Below are 24,162 nucleotides of genomic sequence, written 5' to 3'. Positions count from 1 at the left end.
ATCCCATTACAGATGGTTGTGAGCCACCATGTGGTTGCTGGGAATTGAACTCAGGACCTCTGGAAGAGCAGTCAGTGCTCTTAACCACTGAGCCAGCTCCCCAGCTCCCCCCCCCCACCTTCTTAAATCCTTGCACATTCAAAACATTTTCCCCTGTAACCTTGATAGCTGAAAGATTGACTTGGAATAGAATCCTTGGCTTACACTTCAATTGAGTTAGAATTTACTCACTAATTTAGAAAATAAAGCTCTAAAAATGTGACAGAGACAATTCACAGCCATCACTGAATCCTGAAAAGACTCAGGGGTATACTATTAGCAGTTCTCTGACCAAATCTAGGCTGATTCCAGGTTTTATAAACACTTGACAAAGGCTCATAGTTCACTGTATGGCTGTTCTTGCCCCACTACAGTGGCCCACGTGGCCAGCAAAGCCTAAAATGCACTTTTCTTCTACCTGAAACAGAGCTGTGTCCCATTTGCAACTCCCTCCACTTTGAAGTGGGGTTTCCTCCTGCAGCTGCAGGTCAGTCCCCTGCTGGGATGCTTTTGCCTAGAGCTTGGTTTACTGGCAGCGCTGGTAGGCGTAGGCTGAGTGTCTGCCTTCTGCTTCAGCTGGAACTCTTGAGGTCAGGGTGCCAAGTGCAGCTGCACGGGTATTCGGGTATTTGGGTATTCGTGGCGCACGCCTTTAATCCCAGCACTTGGGAGGCAGAGGCAGGCGGATTTCTGAGTTCTGGGCCAGCCTGGTCTACAAAGTGAGTTCCAGGACAGCCAGGGCTACACAGAAAAACCCTGTCTCAATCCCCCCCCCCCAAAAAAAAAAAAAACCAAAAAACAAACAAAAAAAACTCCGGGTATCCCTTATTGCTTTGGGTCATCTTCAGGTGGCTTTCTTAAAAACTGCCTCACCTTTACTCTGCTTTGAATGTTCCTCTAGAAACCTAATGTTACCTGTCTGAGGTTCTAATTCTTTCCTTTTGTCTTTAAAATGAATCACTTTCCTTTAGAGTTGATTATTCCTAGATTGCTTACTTCCTAGGGTGCTTCAGGCTTTGTACTGATCCACTGAAGAGCTTCGGTCTGTTTTCTTTTTGAAGGTCAGCTTAGTTTCCCCATTTGTCTTGTGCATTTGTGGTGGTAGCTTCAGGCCACCCCAGGAGCTTTGAGTGATTGCAGGTTTGTGACAGGTAATGATGGCAGTGCTTGAGGTGAGAACTGGAGGGGGGAGGGGGAGGGGAGGCTGCTGCTTCCTCGGATGCTTCTCTTCCTCAGTCTTACTGCCTCTTCTAGGAACCACACTCCCTCCCTATAGAGCAGTGAATGGGCTTGCTGCCTGCCCATTGAAGTGGTTTTTTCTTACCCAGCTTTACTATAGTAAATCCCACACAGTGCATTTACCTGTTCAAGGGTTTTGCTATGTTTGCAGAGTTGTACAACCACTGCTGTGGTCACATGAACATATTCATTGTCTAGAAAGGTATCCTGTCTCACCTCCTGCCATCTTCAACTTTAAGCAATTACTAATCTTTTTAATATTTTATTTGAAAATCATATAGTATATAGTAATTATAACTAGTCTCTTTCACTCAGCATAGTTTTTCTGTTTCGTCCATTTTTATGAATAAATACTTCATCTTGTTTGGTGGTTAAATGATATATCATTGTACAGATACAACACATGTTATATCCATTCATCCTTTGATGGCATTTGGACTATTTCTACTTTTTGACTGACTATTCTAAATAGTGCTGTGATCATTTGTGTGTATGTTTTTGTTTGTTTTGTTTTGTTTTAAGAGACAGGGTGTTACTATGTTGTCCAGGATGACCTCAGATTCCTGAAAGGATGGGTGCTGCTACTGATGTTGGCTTCTTATGTTACTTTTTATTATAGCCATCTTAGTGAGTAACAAGTGCTATTTCATGGTGGTTAAAATTTGTGTTTTTCTGATGACTAATGATGGTTGGCATATTTTTATGTAATGTGGATCATGGATTATGTATTGTGGAGAATGTCTAGTTAGATCTTTGCACATTTTAAAAATTGGGTCATCTTTTCCTATTTTCAACTTCCTTTTATGTTTAAATTAAAAAAGAAAAATAAGTGTGAACATTTCTACCTGGCCTCCTTGTTCCCAGAATAATGACTCTGAGACTTAATTATGAATAAATGCCTAGGCCATAAGCTTTGGCTCGTTCCCACTTGCTAGTAACTCAGTCAATCCTATTTAAACTAGTCCAAGCCTGATATAAGGCTAGTTACCTCATTTCACGTTCCATCTTACTTAGAGTCAGGGCCAAACCCCTCACCTCTGACTGTCCCCCAGAGCTCCCGTCTCGGCCAGAACTCCCACCTATGACTTCCTGTCTTTTCCTACTAGACCGTCAGTGTTTTAGTTAGAGGGTGATACTTTCACACAGTGCACAAGAGATTCTCTCTACAAATGTGTTGTGTGGAAGAGGGGCCATGCGCGTATGAATAGAGGTGCCTGAGGGGGTCAGAGGCTTTGAGTCCACCTGCAGCAGGGTTACAGGTGCTTGTAAGGCCCCTGATGAAGGTGCTGGGAACCAAACTTGGGCCTGCTGCAATAGTAGCATTTACTCTTAACCATGGAGCCATCTTTCCAGTTGCTGGGAAAGTTTTTAAAACTTCCTAGGTTTTATTTTTGGTAGAGTTATTGACTGAACCCAGAGCCCTGAAGCATGCTAGACAAGTCCTCTACTACTGAGTCCCAGCCCTAGTGACTGCTTTTAGTACTAAATCCTAAGAGTTCTTTGAGGGTTTCATGTTGCCCTGCTGGCTCAAGTTCACCGCGCTGCAGAGAATGAGCTTGCACTTGTTACCCTTCTGTCTCCACCTCCCAAGTACTAAGATATGAGACATGCCATCACACCTGGCTAAGACTCCGCAGATAAAGGATTTATGAATACCTTCTCCCACCAAATCATTGTTCTTTTTCATCAGTTTTGAAGACTTCCGATTAGGGAAGGTCTTTTGAAGCACAATCTATTTTATTGTTGCTTTAGTTTTGATGCTTTTGTTTTGATATTTAAGAATCTATTGTCAAATCTAAAGTTTTGAATACTTACCCAGTATTTTCTTTTATAGTCTTTAGATTTATTTTACATGTTTTGAGTAGTTTACCTGCATGTGTGTGTACCATGTGCATGCCTGCTGCTTACAGAGGTTAGATGAAGGCATCAGATCCCCATGGAACCCAACCATGTGAGTGTTGGGAATAGAACTGGTTTTCTGCAAGAGCCCCCAGTGCTGCTAATCCCTGAGCCATCTCTAGCCCTCATCTTTTCTTCTATGAATGTTACCATATGGCTTTTATATTTAGGCATGGAGTTTTGTTTTGTTTTGTTGGTTTTGAAATAGGGTCTTTCTTTGTAGCCCTGGCTTCAACTTGCTCTGTAGACCAGACTGATTTCAAATTCACAGATTCACTTGGCTCTATTTTTAGTTTTAAAAAAATCTGCCTTTTATTAATTTTTATATATGTCACGAGGGAAGGTCAAAGCTACCTTTGCTGTGGCTCTAGTTGTCTCAGCATCACTTATTAAGAGTCTTCGTTTATTGTTGAATGGTCGTGGTACCCTTGGCCCAGTGACTTAGAAGACAGTTTTTGGAGCCAGTACTGTGCTCTTCCAAACCCTAGGCATGTGTTGAGTGTCAGAGTACCTTTTGGGAAGAGGAGGGAAGGGGGCAGTCTCTGTGGCCTCAGTGAGATGAGCTGAGGGGGCAGGAAGGCACTTTGGGTCAACACAGCTCCTGGTGGCCCTTCAAACTTCTGCAGTCGGACTCCAAGTTGTTTCTTTTTTTTTCTTTTTTTTTTTTTTTTTAAAGATTTATTTATTTATTATATGTAAGTACACTGTAGCCATCTTCAGACACTCCAGAAGAGGGCGTCAGATCTCGTTAAGGATGGTTGTGAGCCACCATGTGGTTGCTGGGATTTGAACTCCGGACCTTTGGAAGAGCAGTCGGGTGCTCTTACCCACTGAGCCATCTCACCAGCCCCCAAGTTGTTTCTTGTAGGCATATTTAATCACAGCAGTTTGGTGAAAAAATCTTCTGGTGGTAATTCAGTCCTGGGCTCACACTAACACACACGAACCTCCTTGAGGAACAGAGTGAGTGAAATACAAGTCTGACGTGACTGTCGCAGCTGCGCTCAGTCTACAAAGATAGAGTTTGTTGACTGGCTGAGAAGAACAAGCTTATAGCAAGGGCCCCGGGGAGGTTCACAAACCAGAAAGTCTCTGACCACACAGATAGCACAAAGGTCACCAGGTTAGAAAGCTCATCTGCCATCTGGGTGGATAACAGATAGAGCACTCCATCCCTTGAAGAATAGCTGTGTGCCTAACATTCTAGGTTCCCCCTAGTGCTTACCTGGGAGCAGCAGACCTCTGCCTCCTACAGTACTTACCTTTTAAAAGTTTTATTTATATTATATATTATGTAGCTGTCTTCAGACATCCCAGAAGAGGGCATCAGATCTTATTATGGATGGTCGTGAGCCATCATGTGGTTGCTGGGATTTGAACTCATGGCCTTTGGAAGAGCAGTTGGCGCTCTTAACTGCTGAGCCATCTCTCCAGGCCCCCCCCCTCCCCAACACACACACTTTTTTTCAAGGTAGGGTTTCTCTGTGTAGCCCTGGCTGTCCTGGAACCCACTCTGTAGACCAGGCTGGCCTCGAACTCAGAAATCTGCCTGCCTCTGCCTCCTGAGTGCTGGGATTAAAGGGGTGCGCCACCACTGCCCGGCAGCACTGTACTTTCTTGAGAGGGAATGATTTCGTCAATGCTTAATCTGTGTCTTTTGCCTCCTCTTTCTTTGGTATTTTCCTTCTGGTAGAATGCTGCTGTAGGTCATGTTTGGTTTGTGTCTGCTCCTCTTGGTCTCAGGTTTAGGGGTTTATTTTGTTGTCTTTTATGAGCAGCTGTATGGCCACCATTAACTTTTGGAAATTGAAAGTTCCACAACTGATGATTAAATGACATAAGTTTGTATAAATATTTAAATGCCTCATGCTGCTTTTACTGAAGCCTCATTTTAAAATAGCTACTTATAATGTCGTCAAATAAAGCAAAGTGTGCTTTGGTTTAAGCATTTTATTTATTCCGAACTTGCTGGGATTCTGTAACCTCAGTGCTCAGGGTGTTGAGTGAAAATGGTAGGTTTAAGTCCCCCTGGCCTTATATAGTGAGACCCCGTCTCTAAAGGGCAAAACAAAAACAGCAAGAAAACTGTTTCTCTCCAGAAGTCAAGACCGTTCAATCTTACGCTTGTAGATCTGGACTAGGCCATTTTGTTTGTCCTTCTGTGGGAAAGAGTTTGTCATGTCCCATAGCCAGTGAACACAGTTAAGAGAGAACTGAGAGCATTACTGAGTAACTGTAAACATGGTTTTATGAGAGTTATTGAAGTTTTGTTTGTTTGTTTGTTTTGTTTTAAATAGATAAGAATCTGTGAACTAGCTATATAAACCAGGCTGGCCTTGAACTCAGGAGTCTGCCTGTCTTTGCCCCCTATGCACTGGGATTAAAAGTATGTTCCACCATATGCACTGAGGTTTTAACACACAGTATTAAACAACTAGTTGCTGGGGAAGTAAATGTTCATGTTATTGACCTTCTTTTCCTTCTTGAAAGAGTCGGTTCCTTTGGACTCTGTAACACTGTCAGCTGGGCCTTTAGCTTGCCTCTGCATCTGTGCTTAGTCCGATTTGTTTTCCTTTTTTTGTGCAGGGTTTACTATGCAGCATTGCCTAGCTTGGGACTCACTATGTAGACCAGACTGACCTTGAATCGGTGTGGCTCTGCCTGTTTCCGTAGGCTGGGATTTACAGCTTTGAGCCACCTCCCCAGCTCCTCATTCTGAAGGTTCTGCTTTATGCTGCATCTATCTTGCACTGCTTTTATTTGTCTTCTCTGTGTATTCTTCCCTGTCTACTCCAGTTACCATCTGTGTGGATGGAGACATAGATTTCTAACTTAGGACTCAGCTGAACCTATGCTGCATCTATCTTGCACTGCTTTTATTTGTCTTCTCTGTGTATTCTTCCCTGTCTACTCCAGTTACCATCTGTGTGGATGGAGACATAGATTTCTAACTTAGGACTCAGCTGAACCTCAGCTTCATGAGTTGCAACCTCTGGATACTCCTGTGTGTGTGACCCACAGCTCCCCATTCATCTTGATTCCTTTCTGGGGTTTCTCAGCTCATGGCAGGATTGTCATCTGTTACCCCACTTGTACTCCAGTTCAGTCATTCAGTCAGCTCGGTATACATTATATATTACATTTCACTGAAACCCTTTTCTTTCTTTCTTTCTTTTTTTTTTTTTTTTGGTTTTTCAAGACAGGGTTTCTCTGGGTAGCCCTGGCTGACCTGGAACTCACTCTGTAGACCAGGCTGGCCTCGAACTCAGAAATCCGCCTGCCTCTGCCTCCCAAGTGCTGGGATTAAAGGCATGCGCCACCACGCCCGGCTGAAACCCTTTTCATTTCCTCCATCCTGACCACTGTCAGTAGGGCAAGTGTCATTGCCTGGATCATGGCAGGCAATGGTCTCATCTGCTTCTTTCTGACCTCTGCAGTGCAGCCAGAGTAATTCTGAAATGCATCTGATGTCACCACTGCTTAAAATATCTCATTCATTTCAGAGAATGGAATTATCAAGACAGATAAAGTATTTGAAGTGATGCTGGCTACAGACCGTTCCCACTATGCAAAATCTAACCCTTACATGGATTCTCCACAATCAATAGGTAAGTTTTATATTTCTAAGAAGAGCAATATATATATATATATATATATATATATATATATATATATATATATTATAACCCCATTAATAGAAATTTTTTGCCTAGTTTTATATCCCAACCCACTCTTTGTAGCAAAATGCATCTTTTTCTGTCTTTAAAAATATATTATGTGAATTAGGAAGTTTGGAAATATTTTAAGGAAAACCAAAAGTTTAATAGAAATTTAAGAGTTGTAGCTGAGTGCTGTTTATTGAGGATCCTTAATTTTGAAATTGAATATTAGCACTGATTTTTAAAATCAGTATTTAAAGGCAATGAGTAACTAAGTCATTGACGGTTCTACTTCATTCGCCCATGGGTGCTTTGCCTTTCCTTTGTCTTTAGAAAGTTCCACATTTAATTCCTTGTCCTGAAGCAGGTTTTGCTGAGCTGCTGAGCCTTGGCAGTGGGCGCCTTTGAGGCTTAGAAGTGCCTCAGGATTCTGTCGGCCAGCTGCCATGTCTTCTTTTGAAGCACTGTGACAGTCAGCAAGAAGATCCTGGGGGGCTTCTGAACCCCGAAGGCACCTGCTACCACCGCTCAGTGAAAGCTGCTCCAGAGGCAGAGCAGGTAAATAAATGCTGAGAGTGTAACATCGGAAGGAAGAGAAACATGGCCTAACGCAGCACAGGATAGTCATATACCGCTGGATGGCAAAGAGGGGCGTGGTAAGGGCTTCTCTAGTCTCCTAAGCTGGCTGGCTGCCTGTCAGAGCGGTGTCCTAAATATGAAACTAATTCTGCTAAGACTTTGCACACTTATTAGGAAGGTTTTTCCTTTTATAAATATGAAGAAGATTCTTCCTGGTGTAAGCCTGTACTTCAGCTACTCGGGAGACTAAGACAGAATGATGCTGAGTTCAGGGCCTGCCCGGGCTCATACGAGACCCTCTCAGAAAGAAACGAAGAAAGGACCAAAGCACCCAAGCTGGCATGACCTGTGTAAACTGAGCACTTGGGAGGCAAAGGCAGGGGGATGAGGAGCCCAGGGCCTGTCCTGGCTACAATGCAAGACTAGCCTCCACTTGATGAGGCCTTGTCTCAAATAAGTGGTTTATAGATTTATAGGTCTATGCAAGATCTAAACAAGCGGGAATGCACTCAAAGCGGTGGTGTGGATCTTTCCTTCATTAGCAACAATACAGAGGGCATTTTAGAAGTAGAGGAGTGAGTGTGTTTACTAGATGAGCACATTAGCCTTTGGGGTGATTGTATTTTCTAACTTCTACCTATGTCAAATTTTTTTTAACAGACTTTGCTTAAAGATCATAAAAACTGAAAAAGAATTGTGAAAAACAATGTGTGGCTGTTAGAAAAGGAGCTGTGTGCATTATGTGTTGTGTTCTTGTAGCAGAGAGTGTCAGCATTCTGTTTGTTTTGCAGGTTTCCAGGCAACAATCAGTGCCCCTCACATGGTGAGTAAACTTTGTTCATTTGCTCACAAACAGGGCACATTTCACTCAAGTCATAAACATACGTCTTTTTCTCTTCTGTTTTGAGACAATGTCTCACTCTGTAGACCAGGCTGGTCTCAGACTCAGAGAGGTCTATGCCTCTGCCTCTTGCCTCCCAAGTGCTGGGATTAAAGCTATGTCCTGTCATGCCTGGCCAAACATCTTATTTATATTTGGTGTTTAGAAGAAGTCTTCTTGTTAGAAGCTGCCATTATTAAAGGCTTCAGTGTCTGTTATTAGTACCTGCGACATAAAAATTGAATATAGCAAAAAGAAGAGAGTATTTTATATAACGCAGTGGCTTTATGCTGTCTGACTTTTCCTTAGATGATGTGAACAAATGTCTGTTCACTGCAGTCAGGCCCCAGCAGCAGACCAGAGACAGTTCAACCAGTTGATTTGGTAAGCTAGTGAGCTTATTGGGGTTACTTAGATGAGCTTGGTAACTCAAAGGCCACCGTGTCACTGCAAGGGACACCCTAGCTGTAATGCACAAATCGGCTGTAATGCACAAAAGCTACATCTAGGAGCCCTGAGATCTTTGGGCAATTCTATCAGACTCTTCACCCAAAATTGTTCACACTTCATATAACCTTGAAGAGAGGCAAGCAGTCTGTTACCTTTCCTGAGCTCCCAGAGTCTAAGGAACCTCCCTTTTCCCTCCAGTGGGCAGTGTTCCAGCTTAGAGGAACTAGCTACAGCCTCAAGCCATCAGGATCTCAAGCTTTCACAGCTTATTGGAAAGGTCTTCAGGGAATAGTGATGCATAGCAGGTGGAAAGATATGTGACTTTGAAAAGACCTGATTTACGTGATCTTGGTTTCTCTGTTTAGTCTTGGCTGCCCTCAAGCTCATTCTTTAGTCCAGGTTGGCCTCAAACTCCTAGAGATCTGCCTGTCTCTGCCTTCCAAGTCCTGGCACTAAAAGAGAACACTATCACCATCCAGCTAAAAATATTTATTTTTATTTTATGTTTATGTGTAATTGCCTGCATATATGTATGTAGCTAGCTCCCAAATAATTGAGACAGAGACCCATAGACTTATTCAACAAGCGTTAAGCAAAATAACTGAACAGATATTCCCAACTCTCTATACTATCTCTACATTCCAACCACACGCTCCAATTACTTGCAGTTTTACACACCCGGGCTTGTTCTGCTCCATGTGTGTCCTCATAGAGAACTCCTTGGTGACTCTTCCTCACGCCTGACCTCATGGCGGCAACCTTTTCCTCTTCTACCTACCTTATAGCCCTTCTTCTCCTGGGCCGTTACCTGCCTCGTGGTGAACTCTTTCTGCCTGGTTCTTTCCCCGGGACCCCTGGCTGGGATGGGAGGTCCAGCCTTCCGTCTCCTCTGATCAGTCATTGGTTGTTCAGCCTTTTATTAACAAATTGGAGAGAATTGGGAGGATTCTTTAGATCACATTGATTTCTGCTAGATCTCAGGGAACGGAAATCAGCATCTGAATACACAGAGCACAAGGCCAACCTCTAACACGTGGGTTATTGGCACAGAACCCCGTCTCCTTCCTACAAGAGCATCAAGTACTTTTCATCTCTGAGCCATCTCTTTAGCTCCTTAGTTATCTTTCCATTGTTGTGATAAAACATCATGACCCAGGCTGTTTATTAAAGAAAACATTTAATGGGGGTTCTTGGTTTCAGAGGGTTAGAACCTATGATTTATGATGTAGAGCTTAGCAACAAACATACAGGCATGTATGTAGGCTGGAGTAGTAACTTAGAGCTTACATGTGATCCCTAAGAATGAGAGAGAAGGGAGGGAGAGAGGGATTGAGGGAAAAGAGGGAGGGAGAGAGAGAGAGAAGAGAAGAGAAGGAAAGGGGACTTAACTGGGTTAACTGGGAATGGTCTGGGCTGTTGAAACTTAGGAGCCCACCCAATGACACACCTTCTCCATCAAGCCCACCCCTCCTGATTTTTCCAAAACATCATCAGCTGAGTACCAAACACGCAAATATATGAGCCTACAGGGGCCATTCTTGTTCAGACCGCCCCAATACTGTAGACATAAAAGTAAGATTTTATCCATTTGCTTTTGCTTTTAAGAGTTTAACATAAGCCTGGCGGTGGCGGTGGCGGTGGCGGTGGTAACTTTAATCTCAGCTTTTGGGGAGTAGAATAGAGCCAGGTGGGTCTTTGTAAGTTGTGGCCAGCTTGGTCTATGGAGTGTGTTCAAGGCCAGCCAGGATTTCTACACAGAGAAATCATGTCTCAAAAAAAAGGGATTTGACATACAGGTAATTCTAAGTTTTGTTTGTTTGTTTGTTTGTTTTTGAGACAGGGTCTCAACATGTAGCCTTGGCTAGGCTGGAGCTCACTTTGTAGATCGAGTTGCCATTTGCCTCCTGAGTAACAGCCTCACACTCAGTCCTTTTTACGACTTTTACAGTTATATTTGGTGACATTGTTTTTATTATAGAAGACTGGAGCTAACTTAAATCTCTTCAATATTGATACTTGTTATAATTCATTTATACATATCTGAATATAGTCTAAGCTATAAAGAAGAACACATAGCTCTATAAGTATTGAATTTACCTTCAGAATATAGTAAGTGAAACAATATTTGCTTGTACATAGCAAAGTGAATATTTTTCCAGAAAAGTTAGAAGAAACTGGAATCGTTGGTTGCCTGTAGGGAACAGAACTAACTGGATAGCTGGGAGGGCAGTGGTTGATGGTGTTCCACTGACAACCCCCATTTTTAATCTTGTGACTTTGAATTTTAATTTAGTTGTTACCTAAAATCACAGGAGCACTTTAAATGTGGGAGGTCTAATGGAACTTCAGAACTCTTACTTAATTACTCTGGTGCCCGTCTGTTCCCATTGTTGTCACGAGAGTAGAGACTCTGGCTGGGCATGGTGGCACACGCCTTTAATCCTAGCACTGGGGAGGTGGAGGCAGAGGCAGGCGGATTTCTGAGTTCGAGGCCAGCCTGGTCTACAAAGTGAGTTCCAGGACAGCCAGGGCTATACAGAGAAACCCTGTCTCGAAAAACCAAAGGGGGGGAAAAAAAAGAGTAGAGACTTTGGTAGAAAGTTACCAGCTGTGTTTATATGAGGTGGTGTATAGACTTCAAGAGAAATTAATGCTAGTGTTCTTTCATCAGCATGCATATGCACTAGAACTTCTGTTTGACCAGTTGCATGAAGGTGCTAAAGCCCTTGACGTAGGATCTGGGAGTGGAATCCTCACTGCCTGTTTTGCACGGATGGTAAGAACTTTATTCTGCCTTTGTGATCCCAATAGAAATGTATTGTGTGATTTAGCTATGGTTTCTTCTTACTGGTCGTTTCAATTTTTTTGTTTGTTTACTTACGTTCTATTAAGATGGTAATTTTATATGTATCATTTAGGATTATTGTTGCAAGTGACAAAACCCAAACTGTAGATCTCAAAGAGAATTTGTTTAGCTTATCTAACGGTAAAGCCTATGGGCCTCCCTGGCTTCTTATTGTGGCTGGATTTAGAAGACCAGGCTTAATTTTATTTTATTTATTTTGGGTTTTTGAGACAGGGACTCTCTACATAACTCTGACTATCCTCAAACTCACCCTGTAGACCAGGCTGGTCTCAAATGAGTGCTGGGTTTAAAGGCGTATGTCACCGTGCCTGCTGATTGGTTTCTCTCTGGGTGTTGATTTACCCTTACATTTTTCTGCATGTGCATCTTGATTAGACAGCCTCTATCCTGTGCTCCCAATACGGCAGTCCAGCTATTCAAACTGCATTCTGCTAAGTTCTCATTTAACAGGAAAAAACAAAACAAAACAAAAAAAAACAGAGCAAGACTGGTTTTCAGGCCATCTTACTGTCTCTTAAAAATAGAGATGGAACTTTTCCCTTAGGAGAGGAGATGTTAAAAGCCCTGTTTACTGTATCCAGTGGCTTGTTTAGTGAAGCACCAGAGGCTTATTTGGTGACACTGTCAAGAGCGTAGGCTGGGACCACTAAGGCACATGGAGTGAAGGGTCATCTGTGCTTGAGTCTGATCAGGTTGCTTTGAGGAAGCCTGGGTCCAGAGGCCACTGTGGGAGGTCCTGGTACATCTACTGAGATGTATGAAGCTGTCTTAGATTAAAATTTTATATGAATGTGCAGTAGCTTCTACAGTATAACTCTGCAGAGATGGGAATTTTGTCTAGTTTTTTTTTTCCCCTTGTTGTTGATTAACTATCTAAGATTGGTGCCTGGCACACAGTGGGGTATCACAAACTTCTTTTCAGACATTTTGCTTGTTTTGTAGACTTCAAGGCCTCAGAGCTGGGTATCAGGAATTCTTTTATAGAAAGGGGCAAATAGCATTGAACTAATGAGTAGTTCTCTAGGGTTAATATGTTACTGGTTTTAAAGGAATATTCATTTTTAAAATGTCCTTAGAGGGCTGACAAGCTGACTCAGCAGGTAAAGACACATGCTGCCAGTCCTGACATCCTAAGGCCATCTTACTGTCTCTTCAAATTCCTGGAGCTCACATGGCAAAAGGAGAGACCAGCTTCCATACGTTCTCCCCTGACCTCTCCACATGTGCCAGGACACATGCCCCTCCCATTGCACATTAAATAAATACATGTAGTAAACAGGTCCCTGACTACTTTTCCGAATGATACTGTTTGTCAAGCTTGCCAGTGCTCTGAGTGCTTGCCAGGTGCTCTTTTGTTTCTCAGAGCCTCTGTGGTACAGACCCTGTCTCTTCTTACTTTGTACTTGAGAAACATGATTTAGAGAATGAGGGGTTTTTATGCTTAATGTTAGGCAACTGATGCCTGAATTCAGAATGATGACAGGATCCAGGAGTTTGTTCAAAGCCTTGATTCTGTTAACATGTTTGTAATTAGTACTGACACTTAAGTCCTTTTTATATATTTATGTGTTTTCTCTCTCTCTCTCTCTTTTTTTTTTTTTTTTTTTTTTTTTTTTTGAGACAGGGTTTTTCTGTGTAGCCTTGGCTGTCCTGGAACTCACTTTGTAGACCAGGCTGGCCTCGAACTCAGAAATCCACCTGCCTCTGCCTCCAGAGTGCTGGGATTAAAGGCGTGCGCCACCATGCCTGGCTGTGTTTTCTCTTTTGAGACAGAGTCTTACTGTGTAGCCCTGGCTGCCCTGGAACTTGCTATGTAGATTGGGCTGCCTTCTAATTCAGGGATTATTCACCTGACTGCCTCTTAAGTGCTGGGGTTAAAGGCCTGCACCATCGTGCCTGGCTGCTGCTGCTTTTTTTTTTTTTTTTTAAATGTGTTTTCATATTTTCACTAGTAGCAATAGCATTGGATATAGGAATTTCACCTCATCATTTTTTTTGTTTTTCACTTCAAACAACCAAGGCTTGTCTCAAATTTACTCTGTATTCAGACTGGCCATTCTGCCTCAGCTTCCCAAATTATGGGATGATAGGTCTGACTATAGTGTCTGACTTAAAAATTTTTATGTAATGGATTTTTCTAAAATTTATTTTATTTTTTGGAGACAAGATCTAAATGTAGGTTTGGCTGGCCTGGAACTTGTTATGTAAACTAAACTGACCTCAAATTCATAGAAATCTACCTGCTAATAAAAGTAATCATATGCCATCATGCCTGGTTTAACAGTTTAGTAGGGTTTTTTTTGTTGTTTTTTGTTTGTTTGTTTTTTGATTTTTTTCGAGACAGGGTTTCTCTGTATAGCCCTGGCTGTCCTGGAACTGTAGACCAGGCTGGCCTCGAACTCAGAAATCCACCCACCTCTGCCTCCCAAGTACTGGGATTAAAGGTGTGCGCCACCACGCCCGGCTTAGTTGAGTAGTTTTTAAATTACCTTTGTCTTAGTTAGGGTTTCATTGTTGTGAAGAGACACCATGACCACAGCAACTCTTATAAAAGAAACCATTTAATTGGTGCTGGCTTACAGTTTCAGGGCTAAATCCATTATGATGGGAAGCATGGCAGTATAAAGGCAGGCATGGTGGAGGAGCTGAGAAGTCTACATCTTGATCCTAAGGCAGCCAGGAGACTCTCTACACTGCTCAGAGCTTGAGCATAGGACCTGAAGTCTACCCCCACAGTGACACAGTTCTCCAACAAGGCCACACCTCCTAATAGTGCCACTTCCCATGGGCCAAGTATTTTCAAACCACCACACCTGGACCTTACCTTTTTTTTAAAAAAAAAAAAAAAAAAAAAACAAAACCTTTTCAAGATCTTTATAGGTTCTGGATTGTAGTTCATTCCAGATATAGTCAAGCTGACAACTTAGAATAGCCATCATCACACCCTTTTAGCTAGAGTTCATACACATTAAATATTGGAAATTAAATCCTACCTCAAAGTTCTGGATTTAAAATATATTTAGTTTTTTGAGATTGGGTCTCACCATGTAGTTGTGGCTGGAACTCACTAAGTAGAGGAGGCTGTCCTTACACTCAGCCTTTGCCTCCCAAGTGCAAGGACTAAAGGCCTGTGCCACCCACCACACCTAAGTTTGGGATTTAAAAATTAAAAATGTAAGAAAGACACAATTTTGTAGTATTATAAGTTTTTGTAATTTAGTTTAACTTTATAATTGCTTAAATAAAATTACTTCAGAAACAAAAAAAAGTTGTAAATGGTAATTATGATAAATTGAGAGTTCAGCAGATAAAATACTTAAACTTTTTTTTTTTTAAATTTCTCATTGCAGAATATGGTTTTAATTAAGGAATTAATGAAACCTCAGAAAAGCAAATTTAGCCCTGTGGAGTCTTGAATTGTCTTTTGTTTTTCAGGTTGGAAATAGTGGAAAAGTCATTGGAATTGATCACATTAAAGAACTAGTTGATGACTCAATAACTAATGTCAAAAAAGATGACCCAATGCTTCTGTCCTCGGGGCGAGTGCGGCTGGTGGGTGAGTAGCAGAACGCTTACCGTTTCTTTTGTCTTTGCTGGCACCTGAGACACCAAGCAGAAACAGCAGCCCGCATCCATTTCAGTGGACACACACGGCGTGTGTTGCTCATGATCTCAGCTCACTCCCAGCTCACCAGCATTCTGCCCGTTGGATTTCCCTTTTCCCAAGTGCCTGTTCAGCTCCAGTTGCCTGTATTTATCTCTGACATAGGTGTTGTGGTGGTTGCTCTTTGTTGCTTTACATCATTTCTTCACTCCTTGGTGGTATGTAGTTTTATTTTATTGCTACTTTCCTTTTATTTTCTTGCCTTCCCCATGCTAGGTAGGTGCTGTACCACCAAGCTGCGTCCCCAGCCCTTGTGCTAAATGGGGATTCTTACCTGTAAGTGGTTAGGCTTTACCATCTTCCCCAGTCTTCAGTGTCTTAAGGATGTATGAAATCAGAAGGCCTTACCCCACTCCATTTTCAACCTCCTGTGTTGGAATTCTTCATTGCAAGTTTGACACAGATTCTCAGAGTGTAACTTCTTTTTCAGTGGGTGATGGAAGAATGGGATATGCTGAAGAAGCCCCTTACGATGCTATTCATGTGGGAGCTGCAGCCCCAGTTGTGCCCCAGGCAGTAAGTTGGGATTTATTTTTTTGTGTGTTTTAGTCCTGTAAAACTTAAAATATTTTTATGTAGCAATGAGTTCCAGATGAAGTTCAGAATATATGTAGACATTCATGTGTTGGAGTTAATACTAAATGCTAAGAGTTTATTAGATTAAAGGAAAGTGTCTATGTGAAAGAATTTTGCAGAGTAGTCAAAGGGGATAGAATAATGGAACTTGAACTGGGTCTAAGAGTCATTGGAGCTTCCAGCTCAGTACTCAGGCTGTGTCTACACAGGGATTACATTTACCTGGCTTGGGAACAGGAGGTGGCATAGAAGGAGCTCAGTGCTTATGTAGACTTGAAGTGTACATGTGATGCCAAGAAGGTAGAGATGAAAGGACTGGCCTTGGGAGTCAGCCTTGGGGTGCAGGAAGACTCAGTTATAACTCAGACACATAATTCAAAGGCAATTCAGTATTCAAGTATTACTTTAAAAAAAGCTGGGTGGTGGTGGTACACACCTTTAATCCCAGCAGAGGCAGGCTAATCTCTGAGTTCTAGGCTAGCCTGGTCTACAGAGTGAGATCCAGGAGAGCCAGGTCTACACAGAGAAACTTTGTCTCGAAAACCAAACCAAACAAAAAAATTAAAAATGGAAAAAAAAAAAAAGATTTGGTGACCAAATTTTAACCAAAAACAACCTTCTTGGGGACAACACTATCCAGTCTCGGGTTTCTTACTCTCTGGTTTTAAGTAACATAAGGTTGTATTATTCAAAGGGTAGCATATGATGTAACCGTTTTTTGAGACCGGAAGCGCAGCCTTGGTGTATGTCCGTAGGTCTGTTCTCATCCCAGCACTGACGGCATCCAGTCTAACCTCCACACGCAGCCCTGCTCTGAGGATCCCCTTACCGTTGTCTGAGAGACGCCCTAGATCCACCGCAATTGGATAGCACTTACTTGTTGGTTCTCTGTACTACTTTTCCCTTCTCCATGCCCACTTCCACAACGATCTGGACCACGCTCCAGTGGCATCGGAGTTCTCTGTTGCAGTGTGTTCTGCCCAAACACATGAACTCTTTGGCTGTACCAGGCAGCTCTGTCAGGTGTTAGGATGACAAAGATGAATATAACGTAACTTCTATCATCAAATAACTTGTAGCTTAGTAGGGGAGGTGGAAAAATAAAGGGGTAAGTGGGGAACTAGTTACTAGAACTGTGCTTTGTGTTCTATGCTCAACCAACAGGGAATGAAAAATAGTTTTTGGAGGGGAGGAGGTCCAGAAAGTTGAAAGAGCAGCATTTAAGTTTGCTGTCACTGAGTACTACACCGAGTCTATACAGTGGAGGAATACATAGGCCCCCTGATAGAAAAAACCAGTAACCCAGAGATGGCTTAAGGGTAGGCAGGTGTGTAGTGTATTAGATGTAAGAGACCTGAGGCACTCCTGAGGGTTCCTGAAATGAACCCCTAAGGATGCTAAGAAGTTACTTAGGAAGTGCCTTTCTGCTTCTGCCCACGGACATTGAATGCTACTCACCGAGCTGTCCGATGGCATGGCTGTTTCACACCTGTAACTTGCTATGTGGGGGGTTTTGTTTTTTCTCCTAGTTAATAGACCAGTTAAAGCCTGGTGGAAGATTGATATTGCCAGTCGGTCCTGCCGGAGGAAACCAAATGTTGGAGCAGTATGACAAGCTACAAGATGGCAGTGTCAAAATGAAACCTCTGATGGGGGTGATATACGTGCCTTTAACAGATAAAGAAAAGCAGTGGTCCAGGTGGAAGTGATTTTCTCTTCTGCTCTTTCTTCCTCCATTCATTCAAGGTGAAAGGGTGTGGACTTTAAGACCTTAGCCTGCAAGAGCTGATTTGAGTGGTTTCCTTCATGCCTCTCCATTAAAGCATCAGAAACTCATGGCATTAAAGAGTGACAAGTGATGCATGGCCTGCCCTTCTTTCAGTTTGACTCGAACCTTTAGAAAGGGGGGGTGAGACCTGGTCAGCGGCCGCACCTGTGCTTCGCAGGGTGGCCTTTTTGATCAGATTCTCCTGCATATTTATGTCATGTTTATAGCTGCTATGTGGCTATGGAAATAAATGCTTTGATCTGGAAAAGAAGCCATCATTTCTTGCTTTATTCACTCCCTCTACTACTACTGTGACGAGGAAGAAAAATATTTGGAAAGGGCAAAGATATTTGTCCCAGTTTTCAAAAAAAAAAATGTCAGAGGGGTTGATGTCTTTGGGTCAGTTCCTAGGTGTGCATCAGTGGTCTCAGAACCACCGTAAGAAGTCAACGTGTCGGCATGCTGTAGATTAGCACAGCCAGTTTTGAGCACTTTTGGATAAATTTTGAGAGGAAAGGGATTCCAGAAGCTGTCCAGTGATACCTACGCACCAGGTCTCGCAGCTGCCTGGAGGGCATGCAGCACACAGCTGTCCCCACAGCAGAGCTGTCCCCACAGCAGAGCTGTCCCCACAGCAGTGCTGTCCCCACAGCATCACATGGCTCACTAGGAAGCCAGTGCCTGTTTTTGCTCAGTGCCACCGTTTCAGCCGAATGCATCCTCCTCTCTCCTCTCCCCATGGCGAGATGCAAGGACAGCATAGTGGAGTGCTGTGCCCTGTTGCTTGAAACTGGTGTCCAAATAAGGGCGATCTCTCAGTGTCTGCCTTAGAATCCTTCCTAGTTGACAAAAATCTTATTTCAAGAGGATTTTTGGTTTGGTTTGGTTTTTTTAATAAGTGGCAATTTTAAGTACAATGGAACTTTTAATTTTGCTTTCTATACAGGCACCATTGAATGACTTTTTTAAAATTCCTGTGTGTGTGTGTATGCGTGTATTTGCATGTGTGCATGTGTGTATGCCATTGCATGGGTGTGGAGCTTATAGAACAACTTGGAGAAGTCAGTTCTCTCCTACTATGTGGGGCCCAGGGATTGAACTCAGATTCTGAGTATAGACAGTAAGTCACCTTTACCCACTGAGCCATCTTGCCAGTCCTTGAGAGTTTAATTGCAAAAGTAATAACTTAATTGCTTAAAGCAGTGTTTTACTCTTGGATTTGTGATCATCCATGAATATATTAGACCAATCAGGGGCCTCACTCTTAAAAAACAAAAACAAAATATAACAACTCTCCACCTCCCCACAGCCAGTGGACAGTATCCCACCGTCCTCATGCTGGGACTTTGTCTGGTTTGAAGTTGTATGTTGCTTTGTGCATGCTGTCACAGTCTCTATGAGTTCACATGTGCAACTTGGCTGTACCACTGTATCTGGGGAAAGCCGTTTGCTTACAGTCATCCACTGCCTCTGGCTCAGTCTTTACAGCCTATCTCTGCAATGATCCCAAACCTTGGGTGAGGTGTGATGTCCCGTTTAGGCCTGAGCACCCCACAGGCACTCATTTCTGCATTGTGACTAGTTGTGGGTCTTTGTATTCATTGCCATCTACTGCAAAAAGGAACTTCCTTGATGACCAATCTATAGGTACAATGAGAAGTCATTAGGCAGCTATTTAATACTGTTATATTAGCAGAGTAATACTAGTAGATTCTCCCCAAGGGCCACAGGTTCTTGGTCCTGATACAGGGACCAGATATGGGTTCCATTGTATGGAGTGGGTCTTAAATTCAAACAGTGTGCCTACTCCCATGGCATTTGTGCTACTACTGTACTAGTGGGCACATCAGACACTCATTATTATAGTTTGCAGAATTCACAGCTGAGTAAAGATAACTGATTCCTTTCTTCCTTTCAGTATAACATTTTCCAGTACCATAAAAGCTAGCCAGTAGGGATAGTAGTGCTCCAGGTCAGCACTAGCGTGAGTCCCCATATTTTATGGCTCACGTATGTGGTGTTTCAGCAGTAGGGTCTTACTGACAGTTTCTGGTAAGTAAACAAGAGCAGTGGGGCTAGCCCTTAGCAAGTCAAACTGCCCCCCTTCTTCATCAAGAGAATCCCTTCTGTCCATTACAAACAAAATCCCTGCATCTTCCTGATTCAAACTGTTAGGAAACATTAGTATTTAAGTTATTTCCTCGTAGTACATCTCATTTGTTCTTGGATGACACTGTCTATGATTCAGTATTACTAACAGAGCAATTAAAACAATTCAACAAACCTACATGGTTGTAACCTACTGATGAACATATAGCCATTTTTAAAGAGCCTTTCTAAGTCTTGGGCATGCTCCTTTTTATTGTTAATGATCAGATAAAGGTAAGCAGAATTTTGAACATTGGGGAAAATTTAGTAACTAGAAACTTGAATGGGTTTGAGAGTTAGGCTAAGTGAAAGTTGAGTATGTATTCACAGCAAATGTTAGCTTTTCTTTGTACCCTAAAATTTAAAATTCCAATCGACAAGCTTGGTTTTTCTTGAGAACATGTGAACAAAGTCCAAATGGGCCCCAATAGTAGATTACTTGCATAGCATGCTCACATCCTTGAGTTTGATCGCTAGTGTCCCCACAAAAAAACCAAGAAACCAAACCAAAGCAAACCAAAACAACCTCAGAACAATAACCACAACAACAGCCACAATGGAGAGGGTATTTGGAAATGTGTTACGTTGTTATGAGCATTAGGATTTATTTACTAATTATTTAATGCCTTGCAAGAAATAAATACAAGTTCTACAGCTTACAGTTTAGTTCCTAATTCATGCTTTAATGAACTGAGTGAATAGAGCAAGGGAGCCCCTTTAGACTGATATTCTAACATGTTCATGAATTGCAATCGAGACTGTTTTATGCTAATAATAGTGCTGTTGTTAGAAGACTATTTTTGGATGGAATAGAACCGATCATTGCCATGTAAAAGATAACCAACCCAGAGGATGGAGACCTATCTTGGCTTATAAAGCACTTGCTGTGCCAAAAGGGGTTGGGTGGGGCTGGTTCAGGTCCCTGGCACCACGAGAAAGCTGGCTGAGGTGGCGTGTCTCTAACTCTAGCACTAAGTGGTAGGGGAAGAGAGGCAGGTGGGTTCTGTGGGCTTACTGACCAGCCAGTCTTACAGTCCTGCTGCTCTAGATTCAGAAATAGATGCTGAATCAGAAAATAAAGTAGACACTAACAGACACTAGCATCTGGCCTCTATGTGCACACGCACACACACACACACCAGTCATGTAACATAAAAGGGGGCTTACTAGAGAAATAATTATCTTGGTATCATTTATAACACAGGCACATTATTTGTTAGCCTTGAACACAGCACCACCCCGGGAAAGCTCTCGCCTCACACCTCTGTCACAGCCAAAGCGCTCACCTTAGGTTTTGCTGAGACAGGTGGGTAGAGCGCCTGAGCTTTGGCCTGCGACCAGTTCCTGTTTGTCTGCTGCTCACACTGTACATAGTATGTAATATTTCCCCCGAGTCAGTAGAGATTTAATCACCATAGCACACATATCCCTAAGGAATTGAGTGTTGAGTGATGTCTTTATCACGCAAGTTACCTTCCTGGTGCTCTTGGGTATTTCTGTGCTTACTGGCTTCATTGAAGTAGAGTTTACATGCCGTCCAATTGGCTTTAGATGGCCCACTCCCCCTCTCCTCTCGATGGCAGCTGCTGGCCCAGTGCTGCACGTGGCTGACTGAATGGTTTCCTTGGAGCTGATAAAGCTTCCTTATGAAATCAGCTTACAGGTATAATAACATGCCATCCGACGATGCATTTTCTCCAGAGAGCTTGGGTTGCAATAAACAAAAGACTACTCTCTATATCCAGCTTTGTGATTATATCTATTTTAAAAATTGAACTCTAAATGTTTAAATTATAATACATAAAGTAGGTCAGCAAGATGATCCTAGACAGAAGTCATAAGTTTTCTGAATTCTTTTGCCTGAAAAGGAAGAAGTTTTACCTTTAGAATTAAAAAACCAACTTGGGGTTTGTGGTTTGCTTCTGTGATTGGGAGAAGCATCAAGGATGCTTGAAGTGACTGCTGTCAGTTTGCTTTGGCTTGGGGTTTAATGGGTTTTTATTTCTCTTACCTGTGCTGCTTGGAGTGTGCCCAACTTACTGCCTTGAATGTTGCGTCTAAATTGTTAAGAGCGCCAGCCAGTTCACAGCGCGTAACCCCTAATTGCATTTTTTCTGCTCTCTCCCCAGGGATGAACTGTGAAAGCAATGTGAGCTTGACCAGTCTGTAAACCACAGTGGGCCGCTCCTCTCGGTCCTTAAAGCATTTGAGAAGCAACAGCATCACAGCTTGTTTTGGACCTTGTTACACTCTTCCTTTCAGCATGAAAACGTGTGGTTTTGTAGGGTTTCCTAATTCCAAACGGTGCGGAGCCAAACTGATGGAGGAAGGCTGCAGAGCCTTAACTGCGTGTGTTGTTTTAACATGCCCACATTTCACTTTAAAAAAAAAAAAATTAAAAGAAAGGGTTCTCCAACCGGAAAAGCTTCGTTTGTGAATTAGTTTTGAAGAGTGGCTTTGCTTTCCTTGGACACTTAATTCTGTTCCAATATTAATTTATCAGATTTGTTTTGTGCATCAGATAACACCACATTCACAAGTTTAGTTTCTTTGGTAGCCAATGTCTGTTAGATGCTACTAAGAAAACAGAGATGAGCTTTCTTCTTAAAAGCCTTTGATGTGGCGTTATAGGATAGCATGTCGTAGATACAATCAGCTGCTGTTACCTTAAAACTAGGTGTTTGTAAATACTGAAACTTGAGACGACGACGATGGCAGGTAGTGTCCCAAAAACACTCAGTTGTTCCGATTGGAAATTCTGATGTAATTTTCCTCTCTCTAAAAATGCTAGGCGGCTTGTAGCTCAATATCATTTATCTGTTTCTAGTTTGCTGCTGGTAACGTATCTGCATCTAACCTCTGTGTAAGCGGCTGTGTCTCTGCAGTTTATGCAGCGCTGCTTTGCCAAATAAAATTAAAAGCAAAAGAAGCATTGGTGGCCTTTGAATCTAGAAGAACACAGGTCTGCTAGGTCCAGATGCTGCCCACAGTCATGGGGAAGCATCATATTGTGATATTCTAGGAGGTAGATATGCATAGCATTCGTCCACTCTGTGTGGCTGCATTTCTTCAGGACGGAGACTCTGTGTTCATTGTTTCTCTCTGCCTTCCTAGCCTAGGGCTTGCTGTTTAATAGCTCTGTAGTAAATGCTTAATGAGTGAGTGGGTGAATGTAGTATGGGGAAGAATGTGGTTGAGAGTAAACATATTGAAATCCATGTCTCATCTATAAATAGATTCATTAATTTAATAACTGTAAAATGTCTGTGAAGGCAATGGCACTTTGAAGATCTTATTTAAATATGGTTTTATATTTTCTAATAAGACTTTAGTTTTTGTGAAGGCTCTACAACTTGAGAGAGGATTGCAAGCTCCTGGTGAATGGGGCTAAGCAAAGCAAAGCCTTCCCTCTGTGTAAGGGCACATGATTCTGACGAGTCGTAGTGTCTGAGAAGCCCTTCCCCACTCTTCACCTCTTAAATTACTGATGTAAAAAGTCATGCAGACAACCTGACAAGTGTCTCTTCTCGGCTTAGGTCTCAGTCCCAGGAAACTAGCATTACTGTGGTCCCGCAGACATGAAAACCTTAACCAGCTTTGGTTTGCGGCTGGTTGTTGCTTTGGAATCCTGTCAGTGACCCCGGAGTCCAGGATGCATGGTCATTTGAAATATGTGTAAAGTCAAATGTTCATTCAGGCTTTAAAGCAAATAAATTCTTAAACTTGCCCACCAGTCTGGATCCTTGGTAGTCATTGCACATTACAGCACGCAAATCTCTGTGCGAGGCTTCAGAAGGCATTTCCACTTCAGTTTGCAGTCCAGTGGTGGTGACAGTTTATAAATAGGCACCATAAACTCCACCCAATCTGCACAGAATTTCTGTGCCCGAGCGGTGCTCTTAGACTTTACGCTTTTAGGAGGTGAAACTTTAGGATGTTGAATGAACAGGCAGTTTTAACAGCAGCACAAAGTGGGTAGAGATAGAATAATGGTTTTAATGAGGTCTAAGCCCTTTAAAAGAGTTGAATTTATATATGTGTGTAAGACAGGTAAGGAATGCCTGATTTTCAGTGTATATAATTTCTAGAGCATTTTATTTTCCTTATAGAAAGTACATCTGAATATATATAATGTAAAGGGCAATGAAGAGTCATCCTAGGTAGTATGGTCTTGTGAATAAACTCTTCCCTATAGATTTGATCTTCCTAGAAGCTACATCTAGCTGTCAGACTTGGGGTGCAGCAATAAGCTTATGTCAGGGTTGAGTTTCTCTTCAGGGCTGCTGTTCTTGCCCAGCCAGGAACAGGACAGATCAGCATCTGGGGAAATAATGTAAGACTACTGGCCACACTAATACTTAGGACTCCATCCTTCTTGCAGCTGTTTGTGGCAGG

General features: G+C 42.4%; 1 protein-coding gene across 3 annotated transcripts in view; it reads left to right on the top strand.

Annotated features, from left to right (window-relative positions):
* Positions 1-23,500, top strand: part of Pcmt1 (protein-L-isoaspartate (D-aspartate) O-methyltransferase) — a 35,581-nt gene extending 12,081 nt beyond the window's left edge. The window contains exons 2-8 of one of the 3 annotated variants that reach the window (XM_021221012.2): positions 6,681-6,785; positions 8,207-8,238; positions 11,417-11,521; positions 15,047-15,167; positions 15,706-15,791; positions 17,381-17,550; positions 21,897-23,500. In XM_021221012.2, coding sequence (XP_021076671.1) covers positions 6,681-6,785; positions 8,207-8,238; positions 11,417-11,521; positions 15,047-15,167; positions 15,706-15,791; positions 17,381-17,550; positions 21,897-21,909 — 632 coding nt within the window. In that variant the 3' untranslated portion in view covers positions 21,910-23,500. Of the gene's footprint in view, positions 1-6,680; positions 6,786-8,206; positions 8,239-11,416; positions 11,522-15,046; positions 15,168-15,705; positions 15,792-17,380; positions 17,598-21,896 lie in introns of all 3 variants that reach the window. The other 2 variants (XM_021221013.2, XM_029533008.1) reach the window with 2 other exon arrangements.
* The last annotated feature ends 662 nt before the right edge of the window (positions 23,501-24,162 follow it).

Source organism: Mus pahari, chromosome 21 (assembly GCF_900095145.1).
Source record: "Mus pahari chromosome 21, PAHARI_EIJ_v1.1, whole genome shotgun sequence".
Classification (NCBI taxonomy): domain Eukaryota; kingdom Metazoa; phylum Chordata; class Mammalia; order Rodentia; family Muridae; genus Mus; species Mus pahari.
Note: the sequence above shows the minus strand (reverse complement) of the source record. Positions and strands in the feature narration are given on the sequence as shown.